The sequence below is a fragment of the Erpetoichthys calabaricus genome, chromosome 13, assembly GCF_900747795.2.
Source record: "Erpetoichthys calabaricus chromosome 13, fErpCal1.3, whole genome shotgun sequence".
Taxonomy (NCBI): domain Eukaryota; kingdom Metazoa; phylum Chordata; class Cladistia; order Polypteriformes; family Polypteridae; genus Erpetoichthys; species Erpetoichthys calabaricus.
Genome location: NC_041406.2, coordinates 58,418,515 through 58,440,090, shown reverse-complemented (window position 1 = coordinate 58,440,090; position 21,576 = coordinate 58,418,515). Strand labels below are relative to the sequence as shown.

At 36.9% G+C, this 21,576-nt stretch overlaps 1 protein-coding gene across 1 annotated transcript in view; it reads left to right on the top strand.

The window, feature by feature from the left end:
- Window positions 1-624: 624 nt before the first annotated feature.
- The window catches only part of LOC114663345 (aryl hydrocarbon receptor-like), a 206,666-nt gene continuing 185,714 nt past the window's right edge, over window positions 625-21,576 (top strand). The window contains 1 exon segment of the mRNA XM_028817017.2: window positions 625-1,213. Coding sequence (XP_028672850.1) covers window positions 1,149-1,213 — 65 coding nt within the window. The 5' untranslated portion in view covers window positions 625-1,148.

The window sequence follows — 21,576 nt, the reverse complement described above, 5'->3', positions numbered from 1 at the left end:
TAAGTGGAAGCGCGCTGTATGATTAAGTTTAAATTAATCGAGAAAAGCATACTTGTAGAAATAATACATCTAAATATTTATCTTATTTGAGTTTTTAAACATGATTTTAAACAATATATATAACAGTAAGAACTGATTTTTAAACGGCATCAAAACCGTGATAGATAGATAGATAGATAGATAGATAGATAGATAGATAGATAGATAGATAGATACTTTATTAATCCCAAGGGGAAATTCACAAAGTGATAGGAGTGATCATTAAAAAAGAGAAAAATAAAAGTAGAAAAATAAAGTCGTACACGGAGCTGCTGAAAAGGCTGCCACTCTCGTCGGCGCCTGAGTCAAACAGGATTATGTCAGCATTCTTTGAAATTCCGTGCCGAATGCTAGAATCATTTCACAAAATTTCTAAAACCCCTTCGTTGTTTTAGTGCCACGCGGAAAATCCCCTCTACTGCCCTTATCAATATGGCATGCTTTCAGAATCCAGTAACTGCGGTCCTCAGCTCCCACACACAATCTTGTCTCCGCCTCTTTAGTGAAGGAGCGCGCAAGTGTGGGCGAACGTATTTGCGTGCGCGTGTCCGTCTCCAGCCTCGCCGCGCCTTGTCTTGTCTCGCCGCCGTGACGTAGATCTTGCAAGGCCGTGGAGCTGCACGAAGAGGAAGCGTAGCGGGGCTGACTTCTTTCGAAGGTTTCTGTTGTAAACACTTGGACCGTCTTGGGTCTTTGCACTTAATAGGGATATTCGGTGGCCTGCAAACGGTTTTAACCAACTACACTCCATTATCGGATACGCTTGTTCAGTGACCTTTTTGGCATTGTTATCAGTTGGAATTGCGTAATAAATCTGAAGTATCGACGACTTGTCTGATGGTTTTCTTTTTCTTCATCTCAGGCTTTTCTGTTTGCCGATTTATGTTGAAGTCTTCCCCACTGGATTACTTGTTTTGAATAAGGAGTTTGCGTCTTGGCTGGACTCACTTTTGCTGTTTTTTTTTAAACAACAAAGGCTGTTTTGCTTTTAAATTTTCAATTCTTTTGGAATGCACCAGTCATGAAAAAGTGAGGCTGTCTTTACTTCATCGCTTTTAATGTATTAGATTTTTTAAAGCAGTGTCTATTTGTTTCGGGAACGGACCACGATGAGTACTGGCAATCCAAACAGCACTTATGCAAGCCGTAAGAGGCGAAAGCCAGTTCAGAAAAGGTAATATTATTTTATTTCCATACTCGAACCGTACACAACGTCTTCTATCAGTTAATTATTTAAAATAGATTTTAAGATACTGTATGTTAGCTATTAAATGCTTTGACGCGGGTATTGGGTGATGCAACGTGGTTCTTTTTCTTTGACAAAATTTGTAAACTTTTAAGAAGGTCTATTGTCTTGTAACGCCGACCTTGAACTTGAGATTAAGAGTGTGAGATTAAGAGTGGTGAGAGCTGCTCGTTCGGCGCCGGGGCAAAAGCAGCAGCAACAGCATCCCTCCCCCCGCCCGAAGCTCCTGTATAATTTAGTCCTGGCTAAGAGCACCGTGGCACCATTCTTCACGGGGGGGGGGGTTTGCTCAACAACCGTTTTAACTGATGCAAAAAGCAATCCAGTGCTAAACTGCGGACAATATAACACAAACAAATATAATACACTTTACTGGGTCTGCGCCGTCGCCTCATGGATCCAGCTTGCTAGGTACAAACCCAGAACCTTGACATGCTCTGAGGAGTTTCAACACTGTTTTGCATGGATTTCAAAGACAAAAAGATTAGGTTTATTGGCGATTTCAGATTGGCCCGAATGAATGCTTCTCAGTTGGGACTCCCGATAGTCTGGAGTCCTGGCCGTTGCTAGTTCTTACGTTGTGTCCAATGTTACCGGGATAGGTACCAGCAACTTTGTTTTTTTAATGTTATTGTACAATATTTAACACCATTCAAAATCGGGTATGGCCGCCGTTTTTTTTTTTTTTTTTTTTTTAAACAATCATTTAATTCTAGACGCAATGTAATCCAAACAGTGTCGTCCCCTGTGGGATTGCACTTTTCCAGTTTTTTTCCGTTCTCGGAGATGCTTTTTGCACTTAACAGTTTTTGTAAAGCGTTGAATGTGTGTATTTATATATTTGTATGCGATTGTTTATGTCCTTCAAACGACACACTGTTTTAATTCTCGAGGGACCTTTTTCTTCTAGTTCACTTATCGTTTTAAAGGTGAGGGTGACCCTGCAAGCACTCGAGCGATCAGTATACATCGTGCTTCCTTCCTTCCTTCCTCGATCTTGCTTTTTTCATAAGCATCTGCAACACGTCCCAGGCGTTAAAAGTCGCAAAAGCCTTTTGTGATTTGCTTTACTTGCGCTATTAATGTCTAGACAAAAGTTGTGGTATGATGTCATGCCTCCCGTTTGTCAAAAAGTCACAGAAACGTTAGACTTCGAGTGATCTGAAGGAAGTGGCTTTAAAAAACCATATGAGATTATATAGCTACTTGCTTGCCAATCTTTGGGTTCACCAAAAAATGCCACTGACCATCTTCCTGTTTCTGGTTATTATTTGTTTTGCATTCTAGAACACATGTTGGCAGGGCATAATCTTTTATCAAAATTCTATTTTTTCTTTAGAGTAGATTGCACCGAAGGCGGGAATTTAATATTACTTAAAAGTTACAGTGTTGCAACGAAAATGTCAATACGTCAATAAAAAAAACATTACCTTGCTTATTTCAAGGAATTAGCATTTTATACTTTTCTTATATTTTATGTCAGAAAAGCAACCGAGAAAAATCAAGCTAAACTAAAAAGTTTAAAGTTTTTTTAACACTAAATTGAAAAGATGTTTGTAAATGATACAACATTTTAAGACTGATTTAATCGAATTTCGTGTTGAATTATTTCTCATTATTTTTTCGATGTTAGTTAGTTACCTTAGGAGACACACTTAAAAGTGATAAGCTTATATTTGGATTTAGAAAATATGTTCAGTGTAAAATATTATTTAATCTGTTTGTTAGATGTTAATGTTGCGTTTTCCATATTGGTGACACTTGCACTAACTAATGTTCAACTACAAAACAAAATTGTTTGCCATTGTGCTGAGTGGAGAGGCACATTTTTAAATGATCCCTGCTGTTAAAAGATTGTGAATAGAAATAATAATTACAAATAGTGGTCAAACACATTTTAAACAACAAATTTGTAGCAAATTATTGTACCCTTAGGGCAGTAATGCAATGTTGTGATATGTAATTCTTGTAAAATCTATGGAGTAGTGGTTAACGCTTTGGACCAAGGACTTCCAACCCGGAGGCTGTGGGTTCAAATCCTGCTATTGACACTGTGTGACCAGGATCAAGTCAATTGACCTGCCTGTGCTCCAATTGGAAAGCCAAAAGAAGTGTAACCAGTTGTATCATAAATGTTGTAAGTCGCCTTGATTAAAGGCATCAGCCAAATAAGTAAATGTAAATATTATGATGTAGTTAGTTTTCTTTATTTATATATATCAAACTGTTGCTGTTTACTTAACATTCATTTTATTCTTTTGACAAGGTTCACCAAGATCAGTATTTCATGAAGCTGTCATAAATGTTATGTTAGCAAACAGGGTCACTGTGTAGTTGATTTTTTTGTATTTAGATATTGAAGGAAAGTGGCAGTACAACGTGAATAAAAACTAAAGTCCCTTCTCTGGGGAAGTACATACATTTTTGAACCAAGAGTAATTAAGGTTACCACATTGCATGATTCTAATTTTCAAGCTTTTAGAATTAAGTCACATTCTTCAAAAGATGTTGAGCGACGTTTAAAGTTCATATTTTAAAAGGATACTTTTTACATACTTAATATTAGGGGTTATACATTTTTTAGCATCAAACCTCCTACTGTTATAGTGAGGTAGTGACATACTTTTTTCCAAATCGTAAATGACATTTAAAGGGTATAATAGTTTATATATTTATGCCTTCATCCACAAATTGAAAAGCCTTTTAAGGTTTTAGTTCAATGATTTGGTTTACTGTTGTTTACATACTGTATGTTTCCAGATTGGTGTGGCTAGTAATTAACACATCTGTCTTTTTAAATTATTTTTGAGATATATTTTTTTGAGGTTCTCATTTTTTGTTAAGTAATATTTACACATACTTTTATGTGAATGAAGTATAATATTGAGTGTAGTTGGGAAAAGGAGAAAATGGCTTCCTTGTTAAACTCAATTTTTTGGCTTTTTTAAATGATTGAATTTATCTTAAGTTATTATAGTTTTAATAAGTAATTGTTGTTTTATTTATATTGGTATGTGAAAATACAAATGCAGTTAAGCATTTTACTCTTCTCTTTACGCATGCCAGTAATAACCCTATAAACCTGTTTACTTTTTATAGATCCAACTACTGGCAGTTAGTTGTGTAATCTATAAAAATACAAAAAAGCCAGAAATGTTAATTTTAGTTTTAGATCTGTCTTCTATATTTTATAATTTTTACTATACCTTCCGTAGTTAAATAACATTAAGCTATTTCTTGATCATATTATTAATTTATAATAAATTTGAAATTAATGTCATTTAATCTATTATTTATGTTCGAAAGTAATAAAGTTACTATAGATGGAAAAGTGTATATGCTGTATATTGATATTAAAAAATATAGTATTTTCTAGAATGTGAAAACTATAGCTTATGTACATTCACCCTAAGATGCCAATTTGGTTTAGCCCTCTGTAAAAGCAATATAACCTGTGTAGTGAGGCATTGAAATTTGCCAAATGCTCAAAAGCTTGTTAGGTGTATTTTTTCCCAGTAGGGTACAAGTGGAACAATGGCTGATCAGGTCACCTTTAAAAAGATCTTATTTGAAAGCTTAATTTGAAGAAAGACAAAGGCAATACACAGGCAGTTTTCCATGCATAATGCCCTCAATGTTACCAAAAGCCAGGGAGAGGCCCACGGCCATGCTGCAGGCAGACAGACAGATGGACATATTATGTACCCGCATTGCCATACATTATAATTTTAAATCCTGGTCTGAGAGTGTCTTTGGAGTTTGCACATCCTCTGAAAATCTCCATGTTTTTTCCTTGGAGTACTGTGTTCCTTTTCACGCGTTTCAAAGTCTGGCAGGTGTTTTAAATGGTGACACTATGTTGACTAATTATTTATTTTAATCATTAATGCATTTTAACAAAATATCCAAAATTGAAATGCAAGTTTTGTTTTATAATGGTCAGGCTCAATCAAAAGATATGTATTTTTTAGAATACTTCAAAGATTATAAATCTAATATAGGACTTAGTGTTGTGGGGGGGGGGGGGTGGGGGGGGGGGGGGGGGGACTTAATTGTTGTGAATCCAAAAAAATGTTTCAGAAATATGCTGTGAGGAACATACCTTTTGTTTAGTGAATGTTTCATATATGTGTATTCTTTACTAATAAACTGGTGATAAGTAGTGAAATTTTGAGGTTTTTATATAAAATGAAAACAAGAAATCTATTGATTGCTCAAAAGCCAATTATTTTTCAGTTGTGTATACTTAAAATTTACCATTTATTTAATTTATTCAAGTAGATTTTATCACAAGAATGTTAAACAATAATTTGTCTCCATTGTAGTTAAAGTTCACTATGGTTTGTGGCTTTTTACGTGGAATTTTTGTCATGCTATGAATTAATGCATTTTATAAATTTTGTTTAGCTGAGAAAAGCGCTATATAAATGTAATGAATTATTATTATTATATCTGTAGATGGGTGTATGCGTGTGTACCGTATATTTATGTGTGTGTATAAAAACAAAAATAATTCAACAGCATTTTTAGTAATAGCTGTAAAAAGACTTAAACTTTATTAAGCAATGGAAATCATTTTCACCTAGTGACAAAATAGATTTTTGGTTTTTAATCGGAGAAACAGGTGTCTACTCCTTTATCTTCTTATGTTCCTATCACTTAACCATTGTTTCCCCTACCATTGAAAGTAGTGTACATTCCACCGAGTAATCACAATCATCCACCCATTATCTGTAGGCTCCCCCTTTCTGTCCCTACAAAATAAAGGTGTTGTAGCATCTTATTGTGAAGCAAGTTGAATGTATTTTTTAAACCACTGTAGATTTTTAAAGGGGGGTGGCAACACTGTGTAACTGAGTTGTCTGTGGTGTTTATTTTTGTACTGGACTCTTGTTCTTATTCTGTTCTTCTTTACGGTAATTGGCTGCCAGAATGACCCACACCTTGTACTATATGCGTAATGCAATATGCAACATGAAAGTTTGTGAAAACTTGGAAAAAAAATATTTTAATTAGTTACACATTGCAGTTCAACTAGGTTGATGACTCTGACAATTGATCAACTTCAGTCTGCAAATGAAACATGCCTTCTCTCTAAAACAAATTGTGAGTTGCTTAAAGATATTATTCTGACACTACTTCTCCCGAAAGCAAATTAATTCCTGTGATTTATTTGCTTTAGGAAAGCAGCATTGCATGCACTGTTACTTGTATGTGTAATAAATAAAATACTAGTATGTTGGGGCACATAGAATATTTTTTATTTGCACCTGATGTTGCCTTTTAAATTTGGTGCTTTGAGTTCAAAAATTCTTGAAAATAAGACGACTAAACTATGAAAATGACAAATTCAGAATTGTTAGGTCAGTAGGTCAATTAGTCAGTTCACAGTGTTAAAAACAAATATATTAAGGTAATTGAAATGCTAGTGTTTAGTTTTGCAGAAAGACATCTATACTCACCATAATGGACTCATTACAAATTCTGCACTCTTACCTGGAAACAATCCGCAACTTAAACAAGAAAAATGGCAAACTTAGTTTATGATTGAACCTTCCATCTTTAAACAGTGACCTTTTCTTTTTATCAGTCTAAGCTAAGGTTTTTAATTGACTATAAAAAGTCGTCATTAAACTAAATGTGTCTCTTTCTCTGCTTACAGTGGATTCAGAAATTATTAGACACCTTCACTTTCTGCACAATTAATCGTGTTGTGGATTTAATTTTAAATGGATAAATTTGCCATCACTCTACACTCAATAACCGATAAATACAAAGTGAAACATATTCAGTAAGGTTTTCAAATTTGTTGAAAATCAAAAACTGAAATCTGTTGAAAGTATTCAGACCCTAATTCGGTACTTTGTAGAAGCACCTTTGGCAGCAATTACAGGTATAAGACTACTTGATTAAATCTTTTCAAGCTGTGCACACCTGCGTTTGAGCAGTTTATTCAACTGTTTCTGGTAGATCTTGTAAAACTCTTTAAGACTGGATGTGATGCATCTGTTCACTGCCATCTTTGGGTCTCTCCACAGGTGTTCAATGGGATTTAAGTCTGGGCTTTGGCTGGGCCACTAGTCACTTGTGCTGAAGCCACTCTTCATTGTCTTGGCTGTATATGTCAGGTTATTATTGTGGTAAAAGTTGAACTGTTGCCAAAGTCTGAGGTCATGTGAACTCTGGAGGAGGTTTTCTTCAAGGACCTCTTTGTATTTATCCTTCCCTCGGTTGTGACTAGTCTCCCAGTTGCTGAGAAACACACCCCATAGCATGATGCTGCCACCATAATGCTTCACTGTAGGGATGGTATTGTGCGGGTTATGAGCAGTACCAGGGGCCTCATGTACTGTATAAATGGTGTGTATGCCTGTTTCCATGCACAGTTTGAGATGTATAAAAAGTAAACTTGGCGTAAAGCTATGCACATTTTCACGGGAACCTCCTGCCATTCGTACGCAAGTTTCTGCTTGGTTTTGCAAATGGGCAGCACCCAACGTGTGGTATTCCTTTCTTTTTAGATTTGCATCCAGATGTAGGATTTATCGAATATATCGAAATTAATTGTATATTGTTTACAAATTTAATTCACTTGATTATAATCATTCTATAACAATATGATGGTGCACGAAATGGCTAAACTATTCCAACAACCATAGCTGGTTTAGCATTTTTAGAAGACATTGCAAATGGAAGAATTAGAGAGCGCACATACAGTTAGGTCCATAAATATTTGGACAGAGACAACTTTTTTTTGTAATTTTGGTTCTGTACATTACCACAATGAATTTTAAATGAAACAACTCAGATGCAGTTGAAGTGCAGACTTTCAGCTTTAATTCAGTGGGGTGAACAAAATGATTGCATAAAAATGTGAGGCAACTAAAGCATTGTTTTTTAACACAATCCCTTCGTTTCAGTTTTGGAATTGAAGAGCCGCATAGTGTGGGGGAGGAACGATCTTCTCATTTTGTCAGAGGAGCAGGAAAGTGACAGCAGTCTGTCCCTGAAGCTGCTCCTCTGTCTGGAGATGATACTGTTCAGTGGATGCGGTGGATTCTCCATGATTGACAGGTGCCTGCTCAGTGCCCATCGCTCTGCCACAGATGTCAAACTGTCCAGCTCCGTACCTACAATAGAGCCTGCCTTCCTCACCAGTTTGTCCAGGCATGAGGCGTCCCTCTTCTTTACGCTGCCTTCCCAGCACACCTCCACGTAGAAGAGGGCGCTCGCCACAACCATCTGATGGAACATCTGCAGCATCTTATTGCAGATGTTGAAAGACGCCAGCCTTCTAAGGAAGTATAGCCGGCTCTGTCCTTTCTTACACAGAGCATCAGTATTGGCAGTCCAGTATATATAGCATCAGTATTGGCAGTCCAGTATATATAGTCCATATAGTGTATTCCTTAGTTCATTGGCCACATCCACATTTCTTACAGCATTCACTCTTGCATTTTGTGACTCCAGAACAACATCTGTCAGTACACAGCCAGACGGTCGCCCAGTGTTTTCTGAGGCGAAGATGTATGCACAGCCAGTGCTCGAAGATAAGCTGGGCACAACAGCACCATCAACGCCTGGAGTCATGTCCTCGGCTTGGGGTCAGCTTTTTGTTTCTTTTTTATTTCGGGAACCATGTGAATTTCTGAACTTAAACTTTCAAACTCCTCTACTACGCTGTATTACTCCATCAGTTTCCATTTGTTGGTTTTAGCACTGCATAAGCCAACAAATAGTACATTTTTCCTTACCTCCACTTTGCATTAGCTGAAGTTCTTTTTTCCATGTGCTTTTGCCATTGTTTTTTAACAAAACACTGAACAAAAGTGGCTATTTAAATTGATTTGGATATTCAAATATGCAAACTTGGGGAGGAGTTGAGGTGGGGCTGTAGGCACAAGCATGTGCATTAAAATTCATGTTGATTGGGATTTATAAATGGAAGCTGAGTGGAAATTTGCATTTCCATTTTTATCCATACACCATGTTTTAGTGTAAATTCTACACACTGCATTATCACGAGGCTCCAGGTCTTAACCAGACATAGTGCTTGGAGTTCAGCCCAAAGAGTTACATTTTTGTCTCATCAGACCAGAGAATCTTTTTACTCATGCTCATACTTAATGCTGTTGTAGATGCAGCAAAGCACTGCATCAGTGCATGCTCCCAACCTCCTCCTCATATGCCGTTTACACAAGAGTGACTTCCATCTAGCCACTGTACTGCGAACACCTAATTGATGGAGTGCTGCTGAGATGATCTTCCTTCTGACAGGTTCTCCCTCCTCAGCAGCAGAGTGATCACTGGGTTCTTGGTCATCTACCTTACAGGCCCGTCATGCCTGGTTACTCAGCTTGGCTGGGTGGCCAAGTCTAGAAAGGGTTGTGGTGGTTTCAAACTCTTCTATTTCACAATTATTCATGCCACTGTGCTCCTGGGAACACCCAGAATTTTAGAAATGGTTTTATCCTGTAACTTTTCCCTTATCTACTGTATGTCTCCCCACAATTTGATTGCAGAGGCCTATGGGGAGTACTTTAGACTGCATGGCTTGGATTTTGTCCTGACATGCAGTTTGTGCATTTTGACACCTTATACGCACAGGTGTATGTCTTTCTAAATCAGGGGTCTCCAATCACAGTCCTGGAGGGCCGCAGTGGCTGCAGGTTTTTGCTCCAACCCAATTGCTTAATAAGAAGCACTAATTGCTCAAGTAACACTTCTGCTTCACTTTAGTTGTCTCGCTCATTAAGATTTTGAATGCTTATTGCTTATTTTCATCTTAAACAGCTGTATTCATTCAGTTTTTAATGGATCCTAATTAGCAATAACATGCGAATGACAAAAGAGACCAGCCTTTCTCCATTTGGCTTGTTACCATTTACGCCAGTGTGTATTTATCTTGCATTATTTGGTTTAATTAAATACTTGGAAGGAAAGTAAAGAGAAAAAAGTGAATGATTGAGAATTGCTCGTCCATTTTAGCCTTCAAATCATTTGTAGAAAGTCCAAGGATATGAGAATGACCTGAGATAGCAGAGTTAAAGCACTAACAAGCCATGAAATTAAATTATTGGCAGAATTGCTTTCTAATTAAGCAACCGGGTTAGAACAAAAACCTGCAGCCACTGCGGCCCTTCAGGACTGTGATTGGAGACCCCTGTTCAAAATGATGCCCAATAATTTACTTTGCTGCAGGTGGACTTAGTAGTTTAATTCTAGACCCATCTCAAGGATAATTGAAGGAAACAGGATTCCACTTACCACAGGTTGGAGGGCCATAGCAGTGGGTCTGCATACTTATAGGAATGAGAGATTTCAGGTTTTGATTTTTTAATAAATCTGCAAATCTTTCAGAAAACATTTTTCATTTTACTATTATAGATTATTGAGTGCATGTTAATGAGAAAAAATGGCAAATTGTCCATTTAAAATTAAATCTCCTGCACAATGTGTGCAGAAACAGAAGTGGTCCGAATACTTTTTGAATCCACTGCATATGTTTGGTTTCAGCCCAGCCTAAATTTTATATTTATGTTCCTGCTTTCTTTATTTTTGCGTTGGTCATCTGCAGAAGTGTGTCTGACTGGACTAAGTTCCTAAGATTAATACGTGAGGCACCAAGTAGATGTGAAGGGAATATTAGCCAATTCTGCATGTCATTAAACACAGTGTGGTCAATGTTATATTTATAATATTGCAGCATTTTAGTGGTCTTTGATCTGTGTAACAAATTGCAGCTGTCTGTGTTATATTGCTATGTTTTACTGATTTCTGAAATATTCCAGTTATACTGCCATACCATGAACATTAATTTAGAACTACAGATAGTAGATGACAAATGTTTTGAAGTCTTGTGTATTTTTTCACCAGGTAAGCCTAAAATAAGAATATAGTATTGCCCCAAATTTCAAGAGATGTGCTGAAACCAGTGTTTGCTGTTGAAAACCTACCCCAACTTGATCAAGTTTGATATTTCTTTACGAAAAATTTTAGTTCTGCTGAGAAGTTTGAAATTAAGTTTTTGTATATCATAGGTTCAGTGTTACAAATCTGACACCTCTGATTGCCTGTTTTATCTGAAATAGGTTTAACTTGAATTTTCTCCATTTTTGTCTATAACTGGTACCATGTGCACATCATTAAATTAGTTTATTTAGAATTTTTCTTTCATGAAATTCAAATTAATCTTTAAAAAAGAGTAACATGAATACAGTTTTGTGTTTAATTTCTGACCATACCAAAGGTGTGCCAACAGAATACTTCTCAGGACAGTGTTGTCATCTGGTAGTGAAGAGCGCTGAACAAGTAATCCAGTATAGCAATTATTTCAGTAATTAATTTGTTCTTGATTATGCTGTTAATAATTTTTGCTTAATAGTGGGGATCAATATTTTTGACTAATTTTGTGTTCTGATATACAGTATGTTTGTGGAATGTGAAGGTTAATTGAATATTCTTCTCTTTAATTTTAAAAAAGAAAGGAATATAAGGCTGTTCAAGATTAGGAGAGTTTTTGGCACATGTCTTGTAGCTAGAGGCCAGTTACTGATGTGCAGTTTCCCAAAAAGAACCTTTTCAGTAAAATCCCGTGGGTTGATTTTATCACACACTCGTATTTCTTCAAGGAACAACTTTTTCTTTCTACTTCCTTAGGGGTGATTGGTATGGACTCGCATGCGGAAGAGATGTTTTTGCCTAAGCTCTTTTTCTGGGTTAAAAGCAGGGTACATATTTTATATAGATTGCTAAAGCATTTGCCTTTTAAAATGTTTACAAACATTAAAAAAGGCTTTGCTACAGAGCTATTATTGATTGGAGTTGTGCATTGAAAGTTCACTTTTCTGAGCTTCGTTCTGTTACAAGCTATTGTTACGTTTGTATTCAGTGCTTTGAAATCACTCCTTCTAGCATTCATCTAATCAGTTCATCTTCTTTTTTTTAATGATATTCCTTACAGAGTGCGTCATCCTGCCAATGAGAACGATCAGTCAACTGGAGCACTTTTTGTGTAGCAAATACCGTATATTGTTCTCGTTGTAATTAGTTGTGTAAATTACCAAGGGCTGCCTTTTGTCTAGTGTTACCATGATAGGTCCCACACAACCCTGAATTGCCTAAAGCCGGTTTGTGAATGTAGCAAAATTTAATTGACAAGAGCCCAACAATATGATGTTTATTATTTGATACTTAGATATTTTATGTTTTGTGATAGTGTAGTGCAATTCAACTGCATTTTGCAATTTATTATTGATCTTTTTTTTACTGATGAAAAATATGAAACCATATTATTTTTTGCAACAATGTATGAATGTGCTACACTCAACAAGGGGAAACCTATAATTACTCTGTTTATTCAACTTAAATATTTTTAAATTGTAGAAGTGGAATTGAAGTGTTTCTGAAGATTCCACAATAAGATTATAAGAAGCTCAGACTTCAGTAAATTGTCCAAATTTAGTTGGGTGGGGGTGTGGGGGGGGGGGTGCTTTGTGATTTGAACCTTTCTTGTTTGTAGTGTTGCCTGAGTACTTTTATTTTGGCAATGTTTCCAAACTACATGATTCTTATCAAGTTGTCTCTTCCTTCTTTCATTTTTAAAATGAAAAATAGACCAAAGTATTAGACTTCTAACACATACAGTGCATTTCATGGAAGAATGTCTGCAGCCATGGCAATTTTGGAAGTTGCTTCTTTTATACCAATGAATAAATAATAGCTCAAAGGTTATTTCTATTTGAGCTTAAGAGAAAAAAGAGCATTCAGGCACTATAAATCCAATGCATTTTATTATGCAAGTACCTAAATGCATATAAAGAAAAAGTGAGTAATTAAATATTTTCTAGTTTTAGGACACCTCGGTTTTTATGGAAAGGCATGCAGTTTAATATCTTAATGTTTCAGGAACCAAGGCATAGAGCAAATAAACAATAGCAAATAAAAAAAAAAATCAAGGAATCATTAAGTGTACAAAATTGTATTCAGATTTTTGAGTCATCAAAGTAGCTACCCTTTGCTGATATAACAGACAAACTGTGGTAGCCCTTTTGATTCAGAATGCAGGTCACTCCGTGCAAGTCACCAGCTCTGCCTCCAGCAAATAGAGAGTAGAACCTCAGACCATCACACTTCCTCCTCCATGTTTGACAGTTGGTGTCACACACTGAGAAACCATCCTTTCATCAACTTTATGGCTTACAAACATTCTGCATGAGGTACCTTAAGACTTCAAATTTTGGTCAGTCCTTAAGATTTTCTGCCACTCTCCAGGGGCCTCATGTATAACGCTGTGCGTAGAACTCACACTGTAACATGGTGTAAGCACAAAAGCGGGAATGTGCGTGCGCACAGAAAAATCCAGATGCAGGAATCTGTACATATGCAAACTTCCACGTTCTTCTGCTACATAAATCCCGATCAGCGTGAAAAGTAACGCATGTGCACGCGCCTTCTGTCCCGCCCCAGCTCCTCCCAGAATTACACCTCTTTGAATATGCAAATCAATATAAATAGCCTTCTGTGAAAAGACAATGGGAAAACGTGCTGCTGCTTTGCAGTAAGGAGACTGTAGAAAATTGTGGGTTCGCTTCCCGGTTCCTCCCTGTTTGGATAGCGCTTTGAGTACTGAGAAAAGTGCTATATAAATGTAATGAATTATTATTATTATATTTTCCCCCGTGCTTTTAATAATAATAAGCATTTCAGCGAATACCAAGTGGAGGCAAAAGAAAAACGTACTATTTGTTGGTTTAAACAGTGGTATAATCAACAAAATGAAGTTGATCGAGTGACAGAGTGTCGGAGAAACTCGAACGCTCAAGTTCAGAAAGTCGCACAGTGCCTGAAATAAAAAAGAAATCACATATCAAAGTCACTGTGAAAAGGCGAGTCGTAGCCCACCGTCTGAGTGTTGTATGAAAGCTTATTAGGGTACAGAAAAAAAAAATAGGCACACAGTGAGGAAAAAAGCACGAAATGTCAACTTTAATCTTGAAATTTCCACTTTAATCATGTAGTTTATTTTGCCATTAAAGTAGAACATCAAAAACTTCATCTTAAAATCGTTTAATTTACTAGTTTCTCAAATCCCATTTTAACTAAATTAGCACTTTAAATGGTTTGTTCTGTATTCAATCTTCTTTGTGCTCTATGTGTGTGTGAATCACTACCTGCTTCTTAAACTGGCTTTCTTTTTCTCCGACAGGACACATAATCCATTACATTCGTGATATTACAGCTCTCTGAATAATTAAAATACTGAGATGTATACGTGATATCTTTTTCATAATGATAGGAGTTAAAGCATGTTATTAAACATGAGAACACGGTGGCGCAGTGCTTGTTCATGTCTCATGCAAGAGGCTTGCTGCGCCATGCGCGACCTTCGATGAAATAATTTATTACAGAAGTACTGTCTCTTTCAAACATACTAACCTTCAATTCCTGTCCTTACTTTTCTTTCTCCAAATACCCAATCGCCACACAATCAGCTCTGTAATAGACGTGAAGCCATTTGTAAGCTTAGAACGCCGATTCTTCAAAACTTTTAAGGAACATTGAAATATCTTCGTAGTACATGTTTAATTATTCTATCCGTCTATCCTTCCAGTGTCGCGTCAGCACCAGTAAGAATACAACGCAATGCAGGAACAATCCCTGAACTAGCTAGCGCTGCGGCACCGTGTCCTCACATGTTTAATTAATAATAATACAGATTATTTAATTGAAGTTAAAGTTTTATCTGTATAATATAATCAACATATTTTGCTGCATTTCATCTTAAAAATGATATTGGCATCATATGTAAATACGCGCTTTATAAAGTGGCTCGGGTTGTGCAATATTATAACTGTAGTGCAAGTTTACAGTGAGGTAATTGTACTTATAAGTACAAACAGTTCTACAAGGAGCACTTGATGGACTGATTGAGTGCATTTATAGTTCTTGGGATGAAACGTTTTCTAAACTGCGACGTCCATACAGGAAAGTCTAAGCGTTTTGCCGTGGCTGAGGCAGCGTCTGCTTCATGCTGTATACCGATAATTCTCTTTCCAATCAGCTGCTGCTGTGATTCCTCACTCAGATACAGTGATATAAATACTCCGAGTGGTGCAGTGAGAGTAATATGGAAAAAGATGATCTGCTGTGGCAACCCTTAACGGGAGCAGCTGAAAGAAGAAGGATGATGCAGGGAGAGTAACAACGCTAAAGCAGTTATGGTATTTGGAATACTATGGCTATTCCCTGGACCATTATATTGCTGCAGGTTAATTACAATCAGATGCATTACACTAATAAACAATATGCAGTTAGTTTCAGTGTATTTATAAAGCCACATCAGGAATGTGGATCTAAGAAAGAAAGGGTGACCACACAGGAACAGTAGCACTGCTTTGACGCTGTGTGCCACCAGTCTGCAAAACCGAGCGGAGAAATTGCGTACGCAAGGGTATGAGGTACCGTGGAAATGTGTGTGGCTTTATGCCAAGTTTAGGTTTTATACATAGCGATTTGAGCGTGGAAACGTTTGTACGCATCATTTCTGTGCATACGCACCGTTTATACATGAGGCCCCAGTAGTCCACAGCCGGTATTTCAAGGCCCTATTTTGTCCTTTAAGAAATGGCTTTTTTACTGCCACTCGCTGTGTCAAAACTTCAGCACAAAGTCTCCTTTTCACAGTAGAAACCACAGTTAACACTAGAATCTCTGAAGCCTGTGAAAATATTCGTAGTGCTGGGCCACTTTAATTTTACTTGCACCTCCTCATCACTGTCTTAATTATGCACCGATAGTGCTTTTGTTTTGCAAATGTGTTAGTTGGCCACAGGCAGGCAGCCTGCTATCCTATCCCCCACAAGGCAGCCTAAGTGAGTATTTTGTGAGATTTTGTGAATTGTGAGTATTTTGTTTCTGACTTCAGCTTCCTAGGTCAGGGATGGGATAGCAGGCTGCCTGCCTGCGGCGGATTGACATATTTGCAAAACAAAGGCGCTGTCGTGCACAAGTAATGCAGTGATGAAGAGGTCCAAGTAAAATTAAGGTGGCCCAGCATTATGAATATTTTTGCAGGCTTCAGGGATCTTAGTGTTAAGCTATGCTTGAAGCTGTTGTGCTGTGAAGATAGGGACCCTTAGAAACTTGTCTTCTGATTGGGTTGTGACTTTGGGTCTGCTAGATCTCTTCCTATCTCTCCCAGTTTCCCATTGCCTTTGGATTGTGTAGGACACCATACTCACTGACACTTGGATTTGTTTTGCAGTTCCTCTAAATGAAAGGCCTGCAGTTCTAAGGGTAATCATACTCTGCCTCATTCCATTTAATTGCCGTTTTCTTGCCATTATCACTGGAATTTACAGTTTTCTATAGTATAATTTTATTAAAGTAATTATTCAGAGTGTGTAGTAACAAGTCTTTTCCAACTCTGCTTTAAGACAGACAGAGGGTTTTCAAGTAACCAACTGAAGTTAGTATACTTGTGCAGATTGTTAGGTTCAACTTGCAAGGCTTAATTTGCTTTAAATGCTGCAGAACACATGTAGGCCCATTTGTAATATTTTGAAATTTCCTTTTTTCAGTTTTTGCAGTCTAAACTTTAAATTTAAACCTGTTTACTGCTTACCTTTTCACCATTTTGGGTCATTCATTGCATTTTAGCTGATTAAATTTTAAGAAAAACTGATGTGTTCCAAAACTTTTGACTGGTAGTGTATATATTACTGCTTGTAGGAACAAAAAAACAATCTTTGCATATTAATTGCATTTGTTTTGTGAAGTTTAACTTTATTGCTTTGTTGTAGCACTTGGTAAACAGATCAGTGCTAATTTCATCTTTGGCTTGTAACTAAAGCTAAACTATTTCTGTCTTTTAATGATTTAAAAAAGCTTTTTAAAGATTTTGCTTCATCCTGCTTATGCTACTGCAATTCCCTCTATGCCACTCATCCTATAACTGATCAAAATGTTGCTGCTAGAGGATAAGGGTGTATTTTAAACTTTTATTGTTTGTGTTGAATGCTTTATAAGTGTTAATATCCTCTTGTCTTGCTGATCTGACCATATTCATCTTTTAGGTTTCTCAGATCCTCTGACCAACTTGTTTACAGTAGTGAGTCCTATGTTGTTGAATAGCTTGCCACTTGTAATAAGATCAGACCCCATAACTTTAAATCCCAATTAAAAACCTACTTTTAATTGTCTGCTTTTAGGGTGGGTTGAGGGCTTAACTTTTACTGTAATATGTTATTCTCTAAATATGTACTCACTATTATGTGCATCGACAGTTCTGTATGGTCTATGCTGATTTTTATTTTCCTTTTATCTTCTTCTATTCTAATTTGCTATGTTCCATTCTTGCTTATTAAACTACTACTTGGTTTTCGTATTGTAAAGCTCTTTGATAAACTTTTATTTGTTTTAATGCACTGCAGATTTGACTGAATACCTGACCTTGAGATATATTCTTAATTTAAATAGAAATGTTAGTGAAGCATCAAATAGTTTTACATTTAAAAATGGAACAAATCTTGAGAATGAAGTTTGCTAAACATAGCTTGTTTGGGGAGCATTTCAGACAAGAAGCTGATGACGCTAGCTGCAGACTATGTAATGCTGTGCTAAAGAGCAGCACATCTGATTACCATATCCATAGTAAACTTTGCTCTTCCAGTGGCAGGATGCACCCCTTTAGATATTAGCCGCATTAGAAAGGAAAAGCTGGTGACTGGAAGTCAGAGGAAATCACACAGTGATCACCAAAAAACATATTGTCAGCCAGTATAGTTGAAGGCTTTCAGCACATAATCATTTATCTTGAGGCAGGGTATCTAACTTCATTTAGAGGCACTGTCCCCAGCCAAGCAGAAAAACATTTTACTTAGAAGCTGCAAGAGCTGAGGATCCATCCAGGCAGAGCCAGTAAGCTTGCATTCATATCTGGTTTTTTGACTATGCTGACAAGTTGGAATGATGTCACAATAACATGCCATTATGTAAATGAAGATTGAGCGACTAAATTGGTGGCAGTAAAGAAAAAATATTTCAGTCTGACATGCATTGAATGGGCTTGCAGGGAAACTCAACAAAGTGCCTGCAAGTATTCATGATACCACTTAAAAACCTATGGCCAACAACTTGCATATCCATATGAACTGGGCCACACAGAGGTGTGGTTAACATGTATCTGAACTGTGGCAAGATGCTACCTGAGCATATCTGGAATATTGGTGCCATTGCAGTGGATGTTGATTTGCTGGCCTGATATTTAAGAGGCTGAATATGTGACTGACTCCTAAGTAAATTGACTACTGTTCCTTTAAAAAATAAAATGTAAAATGCCTTTATCAATGAAAAGTAACGGTTTGCAGAAAATATTTTCATTTAATGTTACATTCTTACCCACATGATGTTTCCATAAAACATTCGGAAAATTTAGCCTTGCCTTGTTTTCTGTGATAATAATAATAATTCATTACATTTATATAGCGCTTTTCTCAGTACTCAAAGCACTATCCACACAGGGAGGAACCGGGAAGTGAACCCACAATCTTCCACAGTCTCCTTACTGCAAAGCAGCAGCACTACCACTGCGCCACCTGTGATAACTGTGTTCAGTTATTCATTGATCAAAGTGGTTGATTATTGGTCATAAAATTGAGCAAATTTGGTTCACAGTAACAAAATACAACCTTTAAAGTACAACATGTGTTGCCATGGGCATAGAAGATAGTTTACATCACTTAAAAATGTACAAGAGAAATTGATTTTTAAAAAGTCAATATGAATGCTCACTGCTTGGTGGAATGTGGTAGAAGAATGTTTTCATAAGACATGCATCATCATTTCCAACAATAACATTTTGCACATCATGATATTACGTAAACCAAGTTCAGAGCAAAGCACACAAGTGTCAATTTTAGGCTTGCTGTCATGTGCACATAGTGCAGTGACATTCTTGCTTGTATGTTTCCTCAAAATAGTGACAATGATACAATCCCAGGAAAAAGACATACACACATTAAAGACAGAAACAAAAATATGTAACTGTTTTTCTTATGCAACTTCATTTGTTACTCTTTATACGTCCACTGCACAATTTTCTGTCAGTTCCCTACTAATATCTAAATTTTGTGATAAACTTGTCCTGTATAGTAAATGCTTCTGAACCAGCCCACATGTCTTCAACTGTTTGCATATTTACCTTTCCCAATTTATCTTTGGGCTTTGCCACATTTAATTAAAATTTGCCCTACTAAAACTAAACAGTTTTAGTTTTTGCATATATGCTGTGCCAGAATTGTGAAATGTATTGTTTGGTCTCTAGATCCCGACAGTTCAGTCACATTTACAGTGATCTGTACTAATATTGGCATTTTTGGTAAGTAAATGAAAAATGGTCTGTGAAACAATGTCTTTATTATTTATTCTCTAGATACTGTATTTCAGTTATAATATTAATAGAAACCCAATCTTTCATTGAAATAAAATATTTGTAATTGAAAGGAAAAAGAAATTCTTATATTTGATAAAAATATTGGCACTCTTAACACTTTGTGTAGTTCATTGTCCAGTTATAATATCTGGTACTGACTCAATTTAAGCTTTCTGGCAGAGACAGTCCTGTTTAGATTTAATATCTGCTGGTCCTTGATGAAGTTAATGATACCATGTATCCTATCAAGTCAAAGAAAAACAGCCCCACAACATCAAAGATCCACTACCATACTTCACACTGGGGATGAGATGCCTTTCTGCCTGCCTGTCATTCCCTTTATTCCAAAAGCACCCTTGGGGTTTATAGCTAAAATGTTTTAAATTTGTCCCATCTTATCATAGAACTGTTTCTTTCAAAGTTGCAGTGATGTCTGGAATACAGCAGGCGCTGGCGCTGGCGCTGGTGTTTGCTGTTTGACAGCAGAGGCTTTTTTTTTTTTTTTTTTTTTTTGAGACCCTTCCAAATAATCCATGGTTATGTGGTGTTTGATCAAAGTTTTATAGATGACTTCTTCCACCAGACCCAACTAATGCCCATAATTCTCCAGCTGTAATCCTTGGAGATTCTTTGGCCACTTGGAACATCCTCCTCCACTGTGTATGGGTTCATTATAGACACAAGAACTCTTCCAAGCCAATTGTTAGCTTTTCCAGTTGATTTTAATTTATTAATTTTTGCCCTGATAGTGGAAGTGGACATTTTCAACGTTTTAACTAATGATCTTGTATCTAATTCCTGATTTCAACAACCTTTTATCAAACTTAATTTTTGTGTTCTTAAGTCTTTACCATTGTGATGGATAACTAAGGGGATATTGCACTGTATGTTACCTCATATTTGAATGTCAGTGAAACAGGAAGTTATGGATGACCACTTAAGTGTTCCTGCTAGGGCTGTGCAATGTCTTAGAAGATCACATAGTCCATATCGTCATTTCCAAACAATCCAAGATGTACAGTACTATCCCCCCTTGGGAAGGTGAGGGAGGAGGTGGAGAGATGCTTGGGGAATAAAAATAATTACTGTAGGCCTACCCATGTACCGTAGAAAGCATCCTACAGGGGGTGGTGGGAGAATGGCTTGCAGGTGTTTTAGCTCGGGACACATGAATTAGCTTTGTTGTCTCACAACCTCACACATGTAGTAGTGGTATTCAATAATATTATTACGATGACTCAAAGGCACGCTGAGTGCTGATTGATATTGCGAGCTTGCAGTGTATAGTGTGCATGCAGGAAGAGTGTGGGACTGGTTTTTTAAAAATAATATAAGCCACTGCTTTGATATATATAGTGTAACAAGTTTATTATTTTGTGTACACAGTATAGTTGCATTCCTGTTTGCTTGTGAATGGTGCTTGGAGTGGAAAAAATTACTCTATCCTCTTGAAACTATGAGCAGCATTACACACTAACATTTGATTGAAGGTTCGCGGTCCCCTTGAAGCTACAAGCACTACCTGCAAGGCCAAATCAGCACCTCTAAGCTGCCACTTTTCTTGTTTGGTGGCGGAATCACACTGCATAGGTTATGTAGAATATAACAACCCAAGGATAGGCTCGAGCTGCCCTGCGACCTTGCCCAGGAGAGGCAGGTTAGGTATTGTGAAACAAAAAATTGTAACATAACTGACAAGTTGCATTAGCCTGGGCATCAGTCACCCACAGTATGAGCTGAAATTCCATCATACAAATGAGAGGCTTCATGGGCCCTTTGAAAGGGGCAAACATGCCAAAGTTGCAAAAGAATACCAACGTGCGTGGCCACAGTGAGAGATCATTTTAAGGATATCTAT